General features: G+C 46.5%; 1 protein-coding gene across 4 annotated transcripts in view; it reads right to left on the reverse strand.

Moving 5' to 3' along the window:
* Nucleotides 1-6,456: 6,456 nt before the first annotated feature.
* The window catches only part of INSC (INSC spindle orientation adaptor protein), a 126,738-nt gene continuing 114,923 nt past the window's right edge, over nucleotides 6,457-18,271 (reverse strand). For all 4 annotated transcript variants that reach the window (XM_046014273.1, XM_046014276.1, XM_046014274.1 and 1 more), the window contains 3 exons: nucleotides 15,227-15,382; nucleotides 13,671-13,747; nucleotides 6,457-7,450 (listed from right to left, as the gene is read on the reverse strand). In XM_046014273.1, coding sequence (XP_045870229.1) covers nucleotides 7,322-7,450; nucleotides 13,671-13,747; nucleotides 15,227-15,382 — 362 coding nt within the window. In that variant the 3' untranslated portion in view covers nucleotides 6,457-7,321. The remainder of the gene's footprint in view (nucleotides 7,451-13,670; nucleotides 13,748-15,226; nucleotides 15,383-18,271) is intronic.

An 18,271-nucleotide genomic window follows, 5' to 3' on the forward strand; every position in this document is an offset into this window, starting at 1 on the left:
TTTAGAAGTTCTCTAAAAGTATAGGTAAGTTCATTATTACATTTTAACATGTCTAAGTCTAAAGAATATATTTTTCAAAGACCACTGAAAATGGCGTGCCCCTCCCCCACCTTGTACTCCAAGGCAAGAGTGGATTTCGCAGAGAGCACAGCACAGCTGGGGGCTGTGGGGGCCGCCAAGCCTGCAAGATGGAGCTGAAAATCACCCTAAAAGCTTCTCCCTCAACTGGCCTTTCCTGAGGGTGAAACCTGGAGAAGCCTCACTCATAAAGCAGTCACTCCAACATCCCTTGCTGTCAAAGTGGTCACTGTGGCCAGCAGTAAAGGGAGACATCAGTATTTTATTTTATTTTATTTTAAAGATTTTATTTATTTATTTGACAGAGAGAGATCACAAGTAGGCAGAGAGGCAGGCAGAGAGAGAGAAGGCGGGGGGGGGGGGGCGAAGCGGGCTCCCTGCTGAGCAGAGAGCCCAATGCGGGGCTCAATCCCAGGCCCCTGAGACCATGACCTGAGCAGAAGGCAGAGGCTTTAACCCATTGAGCCTCCCAGGTGCCCCAAGGGAGACATGAGTATTTTAAAGGCTAGTGGTGGGGCATGGCTCAATGGGACTGATTCAGAGTGGAGAAGAGAAAAGCCACAGACTTTAAGGAAAATGCCATATAAATGATGTAGGTAAACTGACGAGAGTCTTGTTTTTAAATAATCCAAAATTTGAAAATAGGCAAATAGCCTTTTATGGAGTTTTCTGTGGATTTCTATTCCTTTGACGGTCTCAAGTCAAAGACAATCTCTCTCTTCCTTTCATTCTCCCCCTTCCCCCCTCCGCCCCGGCCACATCTTTAATTTCTGCTTTGGTCAGTCACGTATAGCCCCAAACACTGTAGAGAAACCACAGATACACATCACGGGGAAGGAGACTATAAGGGTACAGACATAAATAAGATCTCTACAAAGGGGCTATCAGAAATCTCCAACAAGAAGGAATTTTAAAACAATTGTTTTCAAAGGCTGTCATAGCTTTGAAAATGGAATTGATAACACAGAACATCTACTTTGATTTGTCTTTGATGCTTTATTCTGAAACTAGACTAAGGAGTATCTGTTTTAGACATTTTACTGGTATTGATCAGGAACTACCCGGGATTTCTATTTTGATTAAGTCATATTTCATTGTTTCATTCCTGTTCTCTTTCTCCCTGAAATTAATCTTCATATCTATTCCTGCAATTTTAACAAATGAATATCTAAGCTCATGTATCAATGCTTAAAAATGAGTTAAAAATGAAAACTATTTTTTTTTCAAATAAAGAGAATGTTCAGACTTTGCCGAGACATTGTCCTTCTATTTTTCAGGTCAAGTATCTTACATTTGGGTTTATGTGCACGTGGATGCAGTAAGATGTATGCGCACCAAAGTGACATGATCATGGCTTTGGTGCTGAATAGTCTTTGCTGAAATCCTGTTTTCTGTTACCATTGATGCGGCGTTGGGCAAAATGTAAAATCTCTCTAAACCTTGGTTTCCTTATCCATAAGAAGGGATTAATAACGACTAACTTACGTGGTCATTTTAGAAATTTCGTGAAGTCCTGCGTGTTACAGTGCCTGGCACGGAACCCATGCTCCCCAAAAGGGCGGCTATGGTGATTGTAGTTGTTATTTCTTGGTTCCAAGTCCCAGCTCTTACATTAATTTGCTGTGTAATTCTAGGCAAGTCTTGTTGCCCCTATGTGTAGGACGTAGAAATGGGACTAGATAGTCCCTACATCATTTGCAGGATTAAAGTCTGCTCCTAATACACTATGGGTTTGTATTTGAAGCATCATCAAGAGTGACCAGGCAACTGGATAGATGCAAAGGTGGGATTTGGGGGGACAGTAACTGCCGCCACACTTATTGCGCATTGGGCATTAGGCATTATTCTAAGCACTTTCCATGTCTTAACACATTTAATTCTCACAATGACTCCATGATTAAGGCACTGTCATTATCCCGTCTTACAGAGGAGGAAACTGAGGCACAGAGAGGTTACGTGCCTTGCCCGAAGTCACAGAGTGAGTAAGGGGTAGAGCCAGGATTCAAAATAAGATAGGCTGCGGAGCCCATATTTTTTTTTGTATTTTTTTTATTTAATTTATTTTCAGCGTAACAGTATTCATTGTTTTTGCACCACACCCAGTGCTCCATGCAATACGTGCCCTCCCTATTACCCACCACCTGGTTCCCCAACCTCCCACCCCCCACCCCTTCAAAACCCTCAGGTTGTTTTTCAGAGTCCATAGTCTCTCATGGTTCATCTCCCCTTCCAATTTCCCTCAACTCCCTTCTCCTCTCCATCTCCCCATGTCCTCCATGTTCTTTGTTATCAGAGCCCATATTTTTTTTAACCATTATGTTTTACAGCTTTTCTAAGGCCACTGGCTTATTGACAACTAAAACCCCGAGTAATCCCAGGACTTTCTCATTTTTACTTTTCTTTCCTGGCCCCGGGGCAGACCCTCACAGTATGTTGGCTGGAGGTTTGTGGTTCTACAAAAGTCCAGAGCTATGTCTATCCTCTAGTAGGTGCCTCGTGCTACGTGCTGGCTTTCTTCCCAGTAAACGTCTGAAGTCAGACAGATGTGGCTGCACTCTCCACATGGGTAGTTAACTATTTGATTTGGGCAACCTTGCTTAACCTCTCCACGCCTCCTTTTCCCATCTGCAGTGGAAGGTATAAAAAGGAATATTGACAATAATAATTCACAAATGTGAGAATTCCGAGAGGTAGTACATGGCACAATGACTGCAGGCAGGAGCTGGTCACTAAATTCAGATCAGCATTCATTCCCACCTTGGGGCAAACAGCAGGTGCAGCAACTGAGCCATAAGGAAAGGCTCCTTCCTGCCCACCTTGTTCTGAGTCTCAGAGTGGGATTTCCTTCCCTGGGAGCCCAGAAGCTGTCCCAGATACAGCCAAGCCCCCAGTTCACACCGCAGGCTGCTGTAGATTGGGGGGACTTTGCGGGTTTCCTCAGCCGAGACCACGTCCTGCCATCTTGCCTCCCACCCCTTACAGCCTAGAGAGCAGGGGCAAGGCGTTCTCCTGCTACCAACAGTTTGTAACTGTAAATTCCATCAAGGCCTGATGTCATCCTTTCATCCTATTTTCAAACCGTCTTTTTCTTTCTAAATAACATTATTAAAAAGAAATTTTTTGGCCTGAGTTTTCCATTTTGTGTCCAGGTTCTTTTTCTTCCTTCTCTTTTGGTTTTTGATAACGTGTCCCTTCTGTGTCATATCATACATTTGTGGGTGTTACAAAAGATGTTAAGGGTATAGTCATTATTCTGAAGTTGAGTAAAGCCAGAGAACAACGTGGCGAAGCTGCGGGTCTCCCAGGGGCAGAGTGCTCTCCCCCAGCATCTTACGGTAGAAGCTTCCACGGTGACTTAATCTCTTTAAGAAGAGACTTAATCTCTTTAGCTTAAGGCTCACAGCAAAATTGAGGGGGAGGTACAGAGATTTCCCACATACACCCTGTCCCCACACATATGCAACCTCCCCACTATCACCGTCCCCCACCAGAGCGGCACATTTGTTACAACGGATAAACCCACATGACACATCATCATCGCCCGAGGTCCACAGTTCACACTGGGGTTCACTCTTGGTGTCTGAGCAGAGCCATGACCACGTGATCTGCCATATGGTATCCTATAGAGAGTCCCGTCGCTGCCGTAAAAATCCTCTGTGCTCTGCCCATTCGTCACCTCCACCCCAACTCCTGACAACCACTGACCTTCTCACTGACTCCATAGTTTTGTTTTTACCAGAGCACCATATAACTGGGATCATAGAGTAAAGAACCTATTCAGATTGGCCTCTTTCACTTAGTAATACGCATTCATCCTTGTCTTTTCCTGGGCTAACGGCTCATTTCTTTTTAGTGCTGAATAGAACCATTGCCTGGATGTATCAACTCACCTGTGGAAGGTCACATTACTTCCAAGTTCTGGCACTAGTGGATAAAGCTGCTATGATCATCCACGTGCGAGCTTTTGTGTGCACATGGTTGTAACTCCTTTGGGTAAATACTGAGGTGTATGATTACTGGACTGTATGGTAAGACATGTGCTAAGACATACACTTGTATGTTTAGTTTTGTAAGAAGGACCAAAACTGTCTCCTGAAGTGACTGGTCCTGCTTGCATGCCCATTGGCAATGAAGGAAAGTTCCCATTGCTCAGGATCCTTGCCAGAACTGGCATGGTCAGTGTTTCAGATCTGGGCCATTCCGATGGGTGTGTAGTAGTATCTCACTGTTGCTTTAATTAAATTTCCCTTATGACATGATACAGAACATCCTTTTATTTGCTTATTTGCCATCTATATATCTTCTTGGTGAGGTGTCTGTTAAGGTCTTTGGCCTAATTTCTAATAAGGCTATTTATTTTCTTATTGTCAAATTCGAAGAATTTTTTGTACATTTTGGAGATGAAACCTTTACCAAAAGTGTCTTTCACAGAATCGTCTCCCTGTCTTGGCTTGTGTTCTCATTCTCTTGGCATTGTCTTTCACAGAGCAGAAATTGTTGATTTCAGTAAAACCTGGCTCATGAATTATTTCTTTCATGGGTCATGACTTTGATGTTATATCTAAAAAGTCATCACCACACCCAAAGTCATATCAATTTTCTCCTATGTTACCCTCTGAGAGTTTTATAGTTTTGTGTTTTACATTTCAGTGTGTGATCCATTTTGAATTTTCATGAAGGATATAAAGTCTGTGTCTACATTCAATTTTTTCTTTCATTTTTTTCTTTTTGTTTTCATTTCAATTTTTCATTCAGTTGTCCCAGGACCATTTGTGGAAAAGTCTACCTTTCGTTCTCTTTCCTGTCTTTGCTCCTTTGTCAAAGATCAGCTGACTATATTAATGGGGACATATTTCCGTATTGTCTGTTCTGTCTGTGTAATCTATCTGTCTAGTCTTTCACCAATACCATAAGGTCTTGATCACTATAGGTTTATAGGAAGCTTGAAGGTAGGTCGTGTCAGTCTTCCAAGTTTGGTCTTCAGTATTGTGCGTTATTTACCTTCTGTCACTTGTGGATATTTGCACTAATCATGTGAAAGCAGTGGTAGGTAAAATCATACCATGATCTGATCGAAGTAGCACACTGTTCTTACCCTCATCATATGCTTTACTGCCGCACTTAAAGTACTTTTGTCAACTACCAATTTCACTTAGAAAGTCTCTGGATGAAACAGCACAAATTATGAACAGCATTAAGTACTGACCCTTTAGTAGACATCTTTTTTCTATCTTCAGGGTGCTAAAAGGAGAATTACACTTCAGGCACCCCTGTGGTGTGCCGGACTAGGATGGGTGTCAGTTTCAAGAGAAAAGCACTTGTGTGATTGTCTGGATCGCAAAGGGAACTCCTTGCCTCCCACGGAATACTGTTTTTACTTGAGAGAATAAGCGACAGAAAAACTATGGTGACTGAGACTGAAGAAGTATTTGGCAGTCATTGTCACAAAAACAAAGCGAGTTTGTCGCCCCAAACAAAACAGCTGATGGTGTTTGCTGCCAGTGCTAAAATTTGAGCTTTCATGCCGTTGATGAGATCAGAAGTGATCTTAATAGAATTTGCTGCCATACAGGGAAAGGTGTCAACATTTAGATAATTTGCATAACTCAGTGAGATAGATCAAAGATCTTATTCCTGAAAGTAGAAGCTTGGTACAAGCACTCAGAAGACCTTGGCTTGAATCCAGGGCCTGCCATTTCCTTGCCACTTCAGCTCCATTGTCTCATGTGAAAATAATGAGTTTCCTCTGTTTCCTCACCTGTAAAGTGGGCATCGTAGCTACCTCGCAGAGTTGCATAAGGACTGAATAAATCATATATAGTAATAAATATTAATGTACACTCATAAGAATATATAAATATATATTATATATGCAATATATAATATATATTTATCACTGTTATCTTTGTCATCATTTTAGGTGGAAGGACCCTGATATCACCTTTCTCTATAGCATAGGACTTCAGAGCAAAGGTTCTGGGAATAGATATTGCTGGGTTCAGATCCCTAGCACCACTTACTGGTTAGTGATCTTGGGCAAAAGGATTTAATAATACAGTGACATTTCATGTGATTATTATCAGAAATAAATGAGATCATGCATATGAAATGCACAGCTCAGGACAGGATACATGACGTTAACTCATTTAGACTAGTAATAGGAGTTCAAGACATGTTTCTTGAATCCTGTAAAATCATACAACAATATGATGATATGAAGCCTTTCAGAAGGATTTGTAGTTTTTTTTTTTCTTAATATTTTCAAGCAATGATGTTGGCAAACCAGCTCTCTGGGGAAAAAAAAAGCTCTGAGTTATAACATCATCTAATTTCTGAGATGTAAATACTCCCACCATTGCTAGTTTCAAGCTACCAAAATGAGATCACTGAATGCAGAATTGGAAAGAAATTCTCACGGTTGTCCCTTGCAAGCTGGCAAGAGCCAGCTCTGGTACACCACTACTTTCAAGTACACTTTTGAAAAGATATCATTTACTGAGGATCCCGGTCACCAGGAAGTTACACAAGAGCAGAAAAGTCTAGGGAAACTGAGGTTCTGGAGACTTCGGAAATCTCTTTGATTTCTCACTAAATCTCTCAAAACTTGACCCATTCGTGCACTTATGAAAGCAGTGCAACTCTCTACACGGTTTTAATAGTTGGAAAGGATTTGGGGACATGAAACCTTATGAATGAAGAATTGGGTCTAAGATGTAATATAACCTGAAATACAAGACACATTCTGTATGATTTCATCTGGTAAAGAATAGAACCTTCCTTCCAGTATATTCTATCCAACTATGAAATTTATTTAAAATCTTTTAGAAAAGAACAAGACATGTTTTTTTTTTAAAAAAAAAAAAAAAAGGTTAGAGGCTACTGGGCAGTAAACATAATTTGGTTCCAAAAGGGGAAAAAAATGAAGCAAGATTATATAGTGAGAGTAGAAAAAGCAAGATGAAGGGAAATCGCCCATGATAATAGGTCATGTTAGGCACTACGCCTTTCAACATCAGTAACGAAAAGTCACAGAAGTCAAAGATAAAAATACGAAAGACTCCCAGGCCCACAGTCTGCCTGATGCTGTTGCTAGACTATTTAGCCCTCTGTCCATTTCCTGTAAAAAATAAATTAAGTATAAATAAGGAGGTGAGGGAGCTGGTGTGTACGCAGGAGTGTTCACAGGTACGTACTCAGAGAGGGCATGAGAATGGGGCCCAATGCCTTTCCTCTCCCGCACTCACTACACAAAACTCTCCTCCATGTTGCTACAGAGTAAGAAGGAGTCCACAAGCCGGGGCTGGACCAGCTGCTGGAAGTCAGAGTCCTGCAGGCCTTCAGGGCAGACCCCGGCCAGTCTCCGCAGCGCAGCCTAGGGGGAAACAGAAGAGGTGACACAGGTCAGACCAGGCTCTGCTCAGGTGCATGCATCCCCCTCCACTGCCCTGGGAAGTGCATTCCAGGAAGTGGCTCCTGTAGCAGTCATTTTGAGTCAATCATCACTGCGGTCACCTGACACCTTCGTGATGTGGTCCTTTTGGCCATCTGGTGTCATTTGTACCTTGATCGTTATGGTGGGTGTCATCCAACAGCTTTCGTGATCTTAATAAGGGTTCTGCCATTTTGGTTTTTCAAGCAGCTTAGGAACCTGGTTGTTCTAAACATCTGTCATTAAAAAAATCTGTCCCACTTGCTGACATGTTTAAGTTCACGATTTGTTCATGCCAGGACCGTAACGAACAGAAGCATGAGTGGAATGACATCCTTGTTTCCGGGTCCCTAGAGTATAGCAAGGGTGATTTATTGATCCATACATTCAGCAAGGTTCTGACAAAACATTATGGAATTGGAAAGAGGGAAAAGAAAGAGGAAGGAAGGTCATAGAACTGAAGGAGATGGAGGTTTTGAGCTGGAAAGAGGCACGGATGGATGACACCACTGTCCAGGTCCCCCTGCGCTGGGCACTTCACTCTTCCTTGAGAGCTCTATCCTGCTTTATGTCCCTGCACCCTTGCTCAGCTCTTCTCCACGACACAAAGTTCCTCCCCACTTTTTCAGAGCCAGCGGGTGCATTTATCCTTTGGGCCTGATCCACCATCATCTCCTCTGGGAAGCCTTCCCTGATTCCTTGAAGCAGAGACAGTCCCTCCCTCCTCTGTGCAGCCTGGGTCCCTGGGTGGACCTCAAACTTCTCACCCTCGACTGCAACTAGTTTTGAGGGGTTTGTCTCCCACACTAGACTCTGAGTTCCTCAAAGATAGAGACTCTGTTTTATTTTTCTCTGCATCTACAGCAGGGAAGACAGGGGTTGGCATAGAGCCCAATAAATGTCTGTTAGGGGGAAAAAAAAAGAATAAATGAAATGCTTTAAACAGAGTTCTATTGCTAGAGCAGCCCGAAACTCCATGTGGGCTGTGTGCCTACCAGTTAGCTGAGACAGTGCATGCTAAGTGCTCAGTGAATTTTCATTCCTTCCCTCTTCTTGGACTTGTACACAGCAGGGAGCAAGGCGAGAGATTAAGCCCCCCACTCCCCCAGCCAACCTGGGAAACAAAGAGAGGGGAGTATCTGGAATGGCAGAAGAAGCACAAAACAAAAACAAAACAAAACAAAAAAAGGAACATTACACAGTATCTACACATAGTATTTCATTTAATCCCTATAGGTTACTACAAGGTAAGTATCATGATCTTCGGTTTGGAAATGAGGAGACAAAGGCTCAGTAAGGGAAAGCGGCCTTCCTGAGATCCCACAGCAGTCCCACTCCAAAGCCCTTATACTCATCCACACAGGAAGACTGGTACGAGCCCAGGACAAGGGGTTATATTGAGCACAAGGCAGGAAGAGGCCTATTACCTACACCTATTGCTGAGAAATCACCAAGTTGGTAAAGAGAGAAGAAGGCTTAAGTTGGTTGTCAGACAGATGCCACCATGTCCAAGGTAGATCAAGGAGAGGGGACCTATGTCTCTATGCACATAAGCAGGGTCTGAAACACCAGTGGCAAGAAGTGGACTCCCGGAGACTATCCCTTACTAGTGTGTCCTGCCTCTCCTGAGGTAGGAGTTCCTCTAAGAGCTATGGAGGCTGAACTCCGTGGCACTTCCTGATTCCTCTTGGCTCCAACTGGGAGAAATAACTCTATAACCCTTGGCTTGTCACAGAAAAAAATGGAACCTGAGATCTTCAGCAGAGGAGGCTCTGAGGCCACTGAGGTATTTTACATCATTGGGAGGAAAATAAAGCAAGAGGGAGGGACAAAGAAAGAGAAATGGGGAGAAAATAGACTCATGAGGAAAGAGAATGAGCTAGAAGAAGAAAATAGACAGAGAAAAAGAGGCAACAGAGAAATGGAGGAAAAGTCAAAACAAAGAAGCAGAGATGAATGGGTGAAAGAAAAGAGATCAGGCATGAGAGGGCGATGGAAAGAGAGAGAGAAATGGTGACAAAGATAAAGAGAGTGTCCTGGGGATGGGGGGCTAATGGGGGGAGGTAGGAGCAGGTGAGGAGTCAGAATGGGAGGAAAGGGAGGGAGTGGGAAGCAGGGAGAGGGTTGAGGGGATCACAGAAGGAGTAAAGGGAAAGAAGGAGAGAGAGAAAACCCTCTGAGAGACAAGCTCTAGAGAAGAGAAAAGGAAAAAAATAAAATGAGAGAGAAGGGGGGGCAGGTGAGAGGGAGATAGAGAGAGAAGGAGATGGGGGAGAGAGAGAAAATGGGGGAGGGAAGGAGAGGGGGAGAGAGAGTGGGGGGAAGGGACAAAGAGAGAGAAGTTCTAGTAGTCTCCCAGCTGAGCGTGGAGTCCAGAGCAGGGCTCAATCTCACAACCCTGAGATCAGGACTCAGGGTTGAGTCATGAAATCAAGCTGAAATCAAGAGTTGAACATTTAACCAACTGAGACACCCAGGCACTCCCTGGCCTGTAGTTCTCTTTTGTTAGGGCAAGAGAGCAAGAGATGGGGGTAGAGAGAGAGAAAGAAAGAGAGAGGAGAGGTGAAAAAAAAGGGAGAAGAGGGGGAGGGAGAGGGAATGAACTAGAAACAGACCTGAAAAAACACAAAGGTAAACAGACACCCTCATCTCCCCAGGGTCCCCAGGAAGTCTGTGGGACAGGAACCCAAACCAACTCAGAGCACGCCCTCCTCAGCATCCCAGAGCTCAAAGGACCCATCCCCCTTCTGAAGACTGTCTCTGGGCCCCTGCTTCCCTCGGAGGGTTAACAGCCAGTCATCCCAGGATCTCCTTCCCAGGCAGTCTGAAAACACCCAAGCATTAGACAAGCCCAGCAGCCCACTGACAGCCACCTCATTAAGGAAAAATCAGTTCTGTTTGCGAGAGGCAATGTGCACTGCCACTTTCCTAGATGTGGGAGACAATAATTGAAATGTCCTCCTTCCACCTGAAAAGAGCCGTTGAAGCCTGGGAGAAGGCCATGGGGAAGGCAGGAGAGGTAGCCTCCAACTCCATCTGCCAGCCCAGCCACCCAGTCGCCCCCATCGCAGCAGCCAGGGGCCCACACTCAAGTGTGGAGTCCCTTCTAGGAGCCAAATCAGCAACACGTGCCCATTCTGGGGCCTGGACTGGGAAGACAAATCTAAACAGCCCTTGGCCAGGCAAGAAACAGTCCCCAAATCCAAGGTTCTATGGAGACACCAAGAGCCAGAAAAGGGCCCCAGCCCTAAGAAGGTTCCTGACTAGTGGGGGAGAAACACAAAAACCCACCAGGAGCTGAGGTAGGCAAGACCAGAACCGTAAGACATGGGGGAGAAAACATGGCTGAAAACAAGAAGGTCTGACCACAATGTCAAGCCCTTTGGTGTCAGGCAGGCCTAGGTTTGGATTCCAAGAGCCTCCCCGTCTAACACCTGGTACCCTGGATCACACAACCTGCCTCCTGCTGAAGAAAACAAAATCCCAGCCTGCAGGCCCGGGTGCATACTGTGTGTTCCCTGCCTCTGAGCCACAGATGGTTCCTGGGACACTTCACAGATGAGAGGGAGTCTCATCTAAACCTTGAAGGGGCTGCTGGCAGAGGGGTAGAGAGAGCATCTGCCGAGGACAGGGGCAGGGCAACGTCAGGGTGGCTCTCAGTACTCTGGCCTGGCCGAGCGGGACAGAGCCAGGAGGCAGTGGGAGGCTTTCTGACCCCAGCGGTGTGCTCCAGCCAGCCTGTGTAGGGCTGGAGACAGTAGACCATCGATAAGTGGAACCATGGAAGGGCTCATGAGGAAAGTGTCGTGACTGTAAAACTAGGGTTAGCCCAGCAGCCACATGGAGGGTGGATTAGGAAGGGAGGAGCTCTCTTCAGCATCCCATGAACCACCCTCCAGGAGAAATGTAATCCCCTTTCCACCGGGAAGACCTTCAAGTGATTAAAGATGGTGGCCAAGCCCTTCTGCATGTTTTACTTCAAACTAATAATGATGTGAGGGACAAGGAACTGTGACAGGCCCACGTGATGCATGGAGACTTATGGCTCCCCACTATTGCCTCAGGGCCTCGTAGTGCCGGCCACTTGTGGGCCCCCCGAGTTGTGGAGATAATGGCAGTTGGGGCCAATGATTGTGTTTGCCCCCCATTAACTGTCTCCACTTGACTCCCCAAGCCAGGCAGAATTAAGAATTTCTGTGAACTTGGAGGGAAAAATTACATTGCTCCACCTCCTAACCTCCAACAGAAAATTAGCATCTCCTTCAGTTGCCAGTGCTGCTAGACCGCGAAGTCTCAATAATTCCTGCAACTCATGAGCCAGTAAAAGTCACAGAGCAACTCTTGTCAGAGGTACCATCGGATACCATTTATGCTCACTGCTAGTCAAGATTATAATACTCAATAGACCCACTGCTTTCTCTTATTTAATGTGTTCATTAAAAGTACATATATTAATACATCACCTATAAATACTCTAATGATTATTTTAATAGAATTAGTCTCCTTAATCCTATATATTTTGGTTTATGCATTTATTTCTTATTTTATAAACATATGATGTATTTTTATCCCCAGGGGTACAGGTCTGTGAATCGCCAGGTTTACACACTTCACAGCACTCACCATAGCACATACCCTCCCCAATGTCCATAACCCCCCTCCCCCTCTCCCAACCCCACCTCCCCCCAGCAACCCCCAGTTTGTTTTGTGAGATTAAGAGTCACTTATGGTTTATGCATTTAAAACATTATTCTTAAAAGGGATCTAGAAGCTCTACCGGATCACCAACGGCACAAAACAGTTAAGGTTCTCCATGTACCAGAATCAAAACCTCATGAGAGCAGAGATGTTTGTCTTTTCTTCCCCCCACAGCTGTATCCCCGTAGCTTAGAAGTGTGCCTGGCACACAGAATCACTCAGTAAATATGTACCAAATAAGATTTACAAGCGCTTAGTGTCCTACTCAATGTCACACAGCTCATTAATGGCAAAACCAAGACAGGTGTGTCTCATTGCAATGCCTTCCTGTCTTTACAACATACACCGTCTATCAGGAGCTCCCCAAAATGAGATGAGCTTAGTCTAGAAAATAACAGGATGCAGAGTGGGCTTTACTGTGACCCAGCTCAAAGGCCCTCCAGATCCTTCACTACCCCCATGTTCTTTGAGGACCAACCAAGAATCTGGCACTCCCTTCTGAAAGCCAAATGACCTGTTTATACATTGGCTTCCCTGCCTCCTCATGCTTCCAACTGGAGGCTGCTCTATTTTGGGATTTAGGATGGCTCCTGCAGAGAGAAATGTAGAGAGACAAAACATGCACCCCCAGCTGGTACAGGGGATTCATTCATGGTGGCCTCAAGCAGCAAGGAGAAGTTGGGTGGGGACCTTGTGAGATGCACTTGTCTGGTTCAGGTTGAAGATCCCAGTGAATAACACTCTTTGTCCTGTCCTACTGCCTCCAGTCCTATTCCACCAAGGAGGGGGGAGCCACAGAGCTGGAAGGGCTCCAGTAAAGGGGCTCTGTCCAAGGGGAAGGAAGGCTTTTCTCCCAGTGTCCCCTTTAGAACAGGCAGGAGACCTCCACACCCTAGCTCCCCTTGCCGCAAGCCTCATGGCGTCACTGCCAGCTCCCAGCATTCCACCCACCAGCCACCCTGCTCTCCGTATGCTGTTAAGACTCCTCAGAACCTCAAAGGTTCATGGTTCCTAAAAGTACAGGTCAGGGGAGGGTTCTCCAGCCCCCCATATTTCACATGTGTGACCTCATATCATTTTCTTCACAGTTGTTTTTAAGATTTATTTATTTATTTGAGAGAGAGAGTGTGTGCATGAGCTGCGGGGAGGGGCAGAGGGAAAGGAAGACAAGTAAACTCCCCACTGAGCAGGGAGCCCGATGCAGGCTGGATCCCAAGACCCTAAGATCACGACCTGAGCTGAAACCAAGAGTCAGACGCCCCATTGAGAGATCCACCCTAGTGCCCCTTTTCTTTTCACAGTTTTGTGAATGAGTGAAACACCCTTATCACCATTTTGAAGAGAAAAGTTGAGTGCAGAGAAGTCTATGGCTTATGCAGGGCAACTGAGGCCTCAGCTGCTCTCCTGGTCCTGGCCTGCAGTCCTGAAGCCTGGGGAGGAAGCCGGGGGACCTTGGACAACTCACCAGACAGGCCACAAGCACAGCATCACTGCTGTTCCTCTCGGAGGGCGACCTGCAGAGCTCGATGAGGCGGGACATACCTGCATGAGACACACACGAACGTCATGCCCAGGAAGGGGACGGACCTGGCCAGGCCTGACCCAGAGATGCTCCCTCTCCCTCACACCTTCTACATGGGGCGCTGTAGAGGGAGGTGACTCCTGGGCCCCACCAGCTCACCAACCAGCTGGGGAACGGGGGCTGAACCCCCTGGAGGAGCTTGTGGTGGAGATCTCCTGCTCCCTTGGGTATGAGCGGACCCCGGTCAGGGCCCACACTGAGCTCAGGAAGACTGCAACAGGATGTATGCGGGACCTTGGGGAGAGAACTTCCTGTGTGGGTATTTCTGATTTTGCTGGAACTCTATCAAATGTTTATCAGCAGGACTGCCCAATACCATTTTCCCCCAAATGTCTACCTCAGTCAGAAAATACATTGCTGCTAAGACGACAGAAAACTTCAGAGTGAGGAGGCTAATGTTTCCGGCCTTTACAGAGGAAAGGTAAATAAAGGCTGTGCTTTTCAGTATCAGGGGACTTTCTACACGCTTCAAAAACAAAACAAAAAGTCAACTCATGAGATATTAATAAAAAGGTGTAGAGACACATTTTGTGTGTTTACCTTCCAGAAAGTCTTTCTGGAGCCAGAAGCCCGGGCCACCTCATGTCATTTACTGGGGACCTGCATGATGGGCAGCAAGGCCATGCCTATCCCCGTGCCCCTACCTGGGGCACCCTTTCTCAACCACCACACTGCAGTGAGGCCTCAAACCGTGGCTGAGGCCTCACGTCTTTGCTAGAACATTCCTTGACCCACCCGGATAAATGTGAGCTACCTCCCCTGTGCACCAACGAGACTTGGACATGCTCTGAACGTTGCTCTGCGGTATTCAAGCGCACATTTTCCTTCCCACGGATCTGCCACCCCGTGAGGCTGTAAGCCCCGGTGGTCAGGACAATGTTACCATCAGGGTGACAGTTGCAGGGGCCAGGACGGAGTGGAGCAGCGAGTGGGTGCTCTGAACCCCTCCACTGGGTAAATGTGATGAACTGAATGCATGAGTGATTTAACGGGTGAATTAATTAATAAATGAGCAAAAAGTGAGTAAAAGAAGCAACGAGTGAGTTAATGAATGAACAAAAGGCTGAGGTCATGAGTGAATCAACAAATGAGCGGGTAAGGAAACAAGAGAGGAAGCGGATAATCGAGTGAGGGAGTGAAGGATGGAATGGAACAGTGAATGAAGGAACAGGGTTCTAAGTGGGAAGTCTGCAGGGGAGTCACGGTTCCATCTGACTTCATCCTCTCTGGGCTCTTCTCCTCTCTAGTTTTGGCCCCAGATTACAAACTAGATGAAGGACTGCGCATGGGCTCCCTTTTCAGCGTTTTCTGGCCCTGGGAGAGTACGGCTCACCTCTGCCCGGCTTGACTCTGAGTCATCTGTGGCTGCCATGAAACTGGGGCTGCTCCCCTCCCCACACCCGCCTTCCCCGCCTCCTGCCACAGACACCACCACTTACAGCTCAGCCGCACAGCCTCCCGGGCCACTTCTGGGTCTCGGCTGAGACGGGCCAGGGTCACCGCAGCCTTCTGCTGGACTCGCTCGCAAGCCGCCACCTCGGCAGGAGTCCCAGACCTTGGCTTCTCAGACAGCATGCCCATGATTAGCTGGACCCCTGGGTTGGAGGCAAAGAACAGGTGGCAACTGCCCCAGCAGGGAGCCTTCCCCTGGGTCCAGCTGGGTAGAAGGCTGCAAGAGCTGGAGACTTAGGGGGTCTCCACCCCGGGAAGGAAGCTGGATGAGGCCATCGCTTCTACTCCTTCTGCCCTGAGGATATCTCTGACTCCACGTACTAAGTCACTGTACTTGGAAGGGACATGGGAAGATATCCCTTTTCATTTTTTAAATGTTATTTCTGAGCTTTTATTATATGCACGACACTGTATTGAATACACAATAAATGCATGATCCCCTAAAACCTCCCAGTAGCCTCATGAACTAGATACTAGTATAATTCACTGTGAGGCTCAGGGAGAAGGAAAGTCTCCTCTCCAGGGTCACACCTGGAGTAGCTGGGGAGCTGGTATCAGAACTCAGGTGATCTGCTTATTCTCCAAGACTCCTGCACCTCTGATTCAGCCGCACCTGAGATCCATCCAGAGGGGATAGGGCGCCAGGGGAGGTGACCCGAACCTGGGCAGGATAACCAATAAAGCCAATGTTTTAGAGGGAATTCAAGCACGGGAAGAGGAAGGTAGCTGGATTGAGAGATGTAGGCCTGAACTGGGTCAGCTGAAAAGACTTACCATCCTCCCCTGAATCCAGAGCTGTCTTCTGATTGCCCCATAAGCCCATCTCCACATTGATTCCCACCTCTGTGCCTCTGCCTCCTAATTTTTCAGCATGGATGTCCTTTTCCCTCTCACACTCCATTTAAATAATTCCCATCCTGCAGGTTGTAGTAAAAGTCCTTCTGCTAGGACAGGTGTTTCCTACCTACCCCAGCCCACATCCCCTTTCCTACTCCCAGTGGCACCTGCCAGATTAGAATTTGAACCAGACATGGCCCATGGATATATTTTACGTTGCTTTGTGGCTCTACACAGTGTCTAAAAATTCTTAAAATTTTTGCTATTATGAAAATTGGAAGACTTCCATTAAAATTCAGATTGCCATCAAAATCCAGCTTCCAAAAAAATTGCTTCCTGACTTCACATTGGGCCCACATTTCTTCATGACAATTTGTGGAAGCTTATTATAAGCTTGCTATTTTAAATGATATTGGCTTGGTCCCTGCTGAGTCTACATCATCCATTCATATTACCTGTCTGGGTCTACAGGCATCCAAGTTTATAACCTCTGACCATGGAGCCAGAAGGGTCTTTAGAGATCTAGCCCAATCCCCCTATTCCCCATTTCACAGAAGAGCAACCAAGGTCTGGAGAGAGAAAATGATCTCCCAAGTTCACACAGGAGTCTCTTCCAGTCCAAGACCTTAGCCACATGCCTCTCTGAATCTTACTTGAACCAAATGTGATTTCTAACTCTCCTAGATCCTGCCCAATGCACAGGGGCTATAGGTCACTTAGTTATGGCCCTGAGACTACTCAGTCCTAGGGAGGAGCCTTTTCTCTTTCTGATGAGCTTTGCAAGTAAATGCCCCTTCCTCCTTCCTACAGGCTCAAGGGACCCGGTCCCTCTTACCTCTGGCACCACACATGCTAACCTTAGGGCAAGGTGCTTCTCTTCCCAAGCCTCTCTCGGACTACTGAAAGAAACTTTGTCCTCAGGCTCCCTATGTCCACAATGTCCCTAAGACAAGGTCAAAACCATGAATGTCCTGAGGTGTGTATGTTATAGCCTGTGGGCACATGAACAAGGGACACCAGAAGGACAACTTTGAGAAGTGCCACAAGCTCAGAAAATTTTAGTAACTCCTGGTTAAGGTTCCCAACAAAGAAGCCATTTTCCCAACCCCCACTTAGTACCTGGGATCTGATAAAGAATCAAATAGTTTCTCATATCCTAGCAGGTAAACCCCAAGGGGTAAGGATTTGTGTCCATTTCCTGCATGGAAATAGCTGAAGTGTCTAGAATAGTGTTTCGCTCAAATATTTGTTGAATAAATATCAAATGAATGAATATGCATGCATTCACGTGAAAAGTCTTACAAATGTATAAAATCCAAGTTTCCTTTAAATATATACTTTGTAAGTCTTATCTAGAAAAAGATAAGATGCCATGAAATTGGGGCTGCCTAGGAAAATCCAGACTGTTTCCAAGTCCTGCACAGGCTCAATGCCAGAAAAATTGCCTGAAGGTTGGGAGTTACATCTTCGGAGACCAGACCCCAAGGCCCTGTTCCCTCCCCAACACTCTCTCCCTCTCAGCCCAGCCCCTCTGGGAGAAGCCTCAAGAGGGATACTGATGTCAGTGGATTGACAGGTAAGAACTTGGGCTGCCAGGGCCTGCCTCCCCATGTAGGGGTGAGAGCAGCACAGTCTCTGACTCCCCAGTCTGGCACCCATCCTCCAGTCCACACCACCAACACTCACACACAATTCAGGCAGGACAGAGACAACATCACCAGGCTTCAGGGCAAGCCCCGTCAGAATCTCAGGCATTCCTAGTAAGAGGACCGCCTTGCAAAACCCAGTCTCCACAATAGCCTTGTCCTGTTCCTCCCAGGATCCCACTGAGCTCCCGCAGGTGCTGGCTGCCTCACCACCACGGCCCATCCCTCCAGTTCTGCCCCATCAAACACTCTTTAGCGGAGCCCCGTGAGAAGGCCACTGTTTCCTGAAAGAGCAGGCGCCCTTGGCCCCGCGTCCATTCTGTGCTAGATAGTCTTCTAACAAGCTGCCTATTCATCCTCACGTCAGTCAGGGAGCTAGGTACATTCCCATTTTGCAGATGGAAAATCAGAAGTCACACAGCTAGTAAATTACAGGGCCAGCATTCAAGCCCAGCCTGTTTCCAGTTTTCCCCGCTGCAACGCCCCTCCCTCGGCTGCAATGTTTTATGGTCAATTTCACGCTATCTCACATTATCACTCTGACCCAGT

This window comes from Meles meles, chromosome 8 (genome assembly GCF_922984935.1).
Source record: "Meles meles chromosome 8, mMelMel3.1 paternal haplotype, whole genome shotgun sequence".
NCBI classification, from domain to species: domain Eukaryota; kingdom Metazoa; phylum Chordata; class Mammalia; order Carnivora; family Mustelidae; genus Meles; species Meles meles.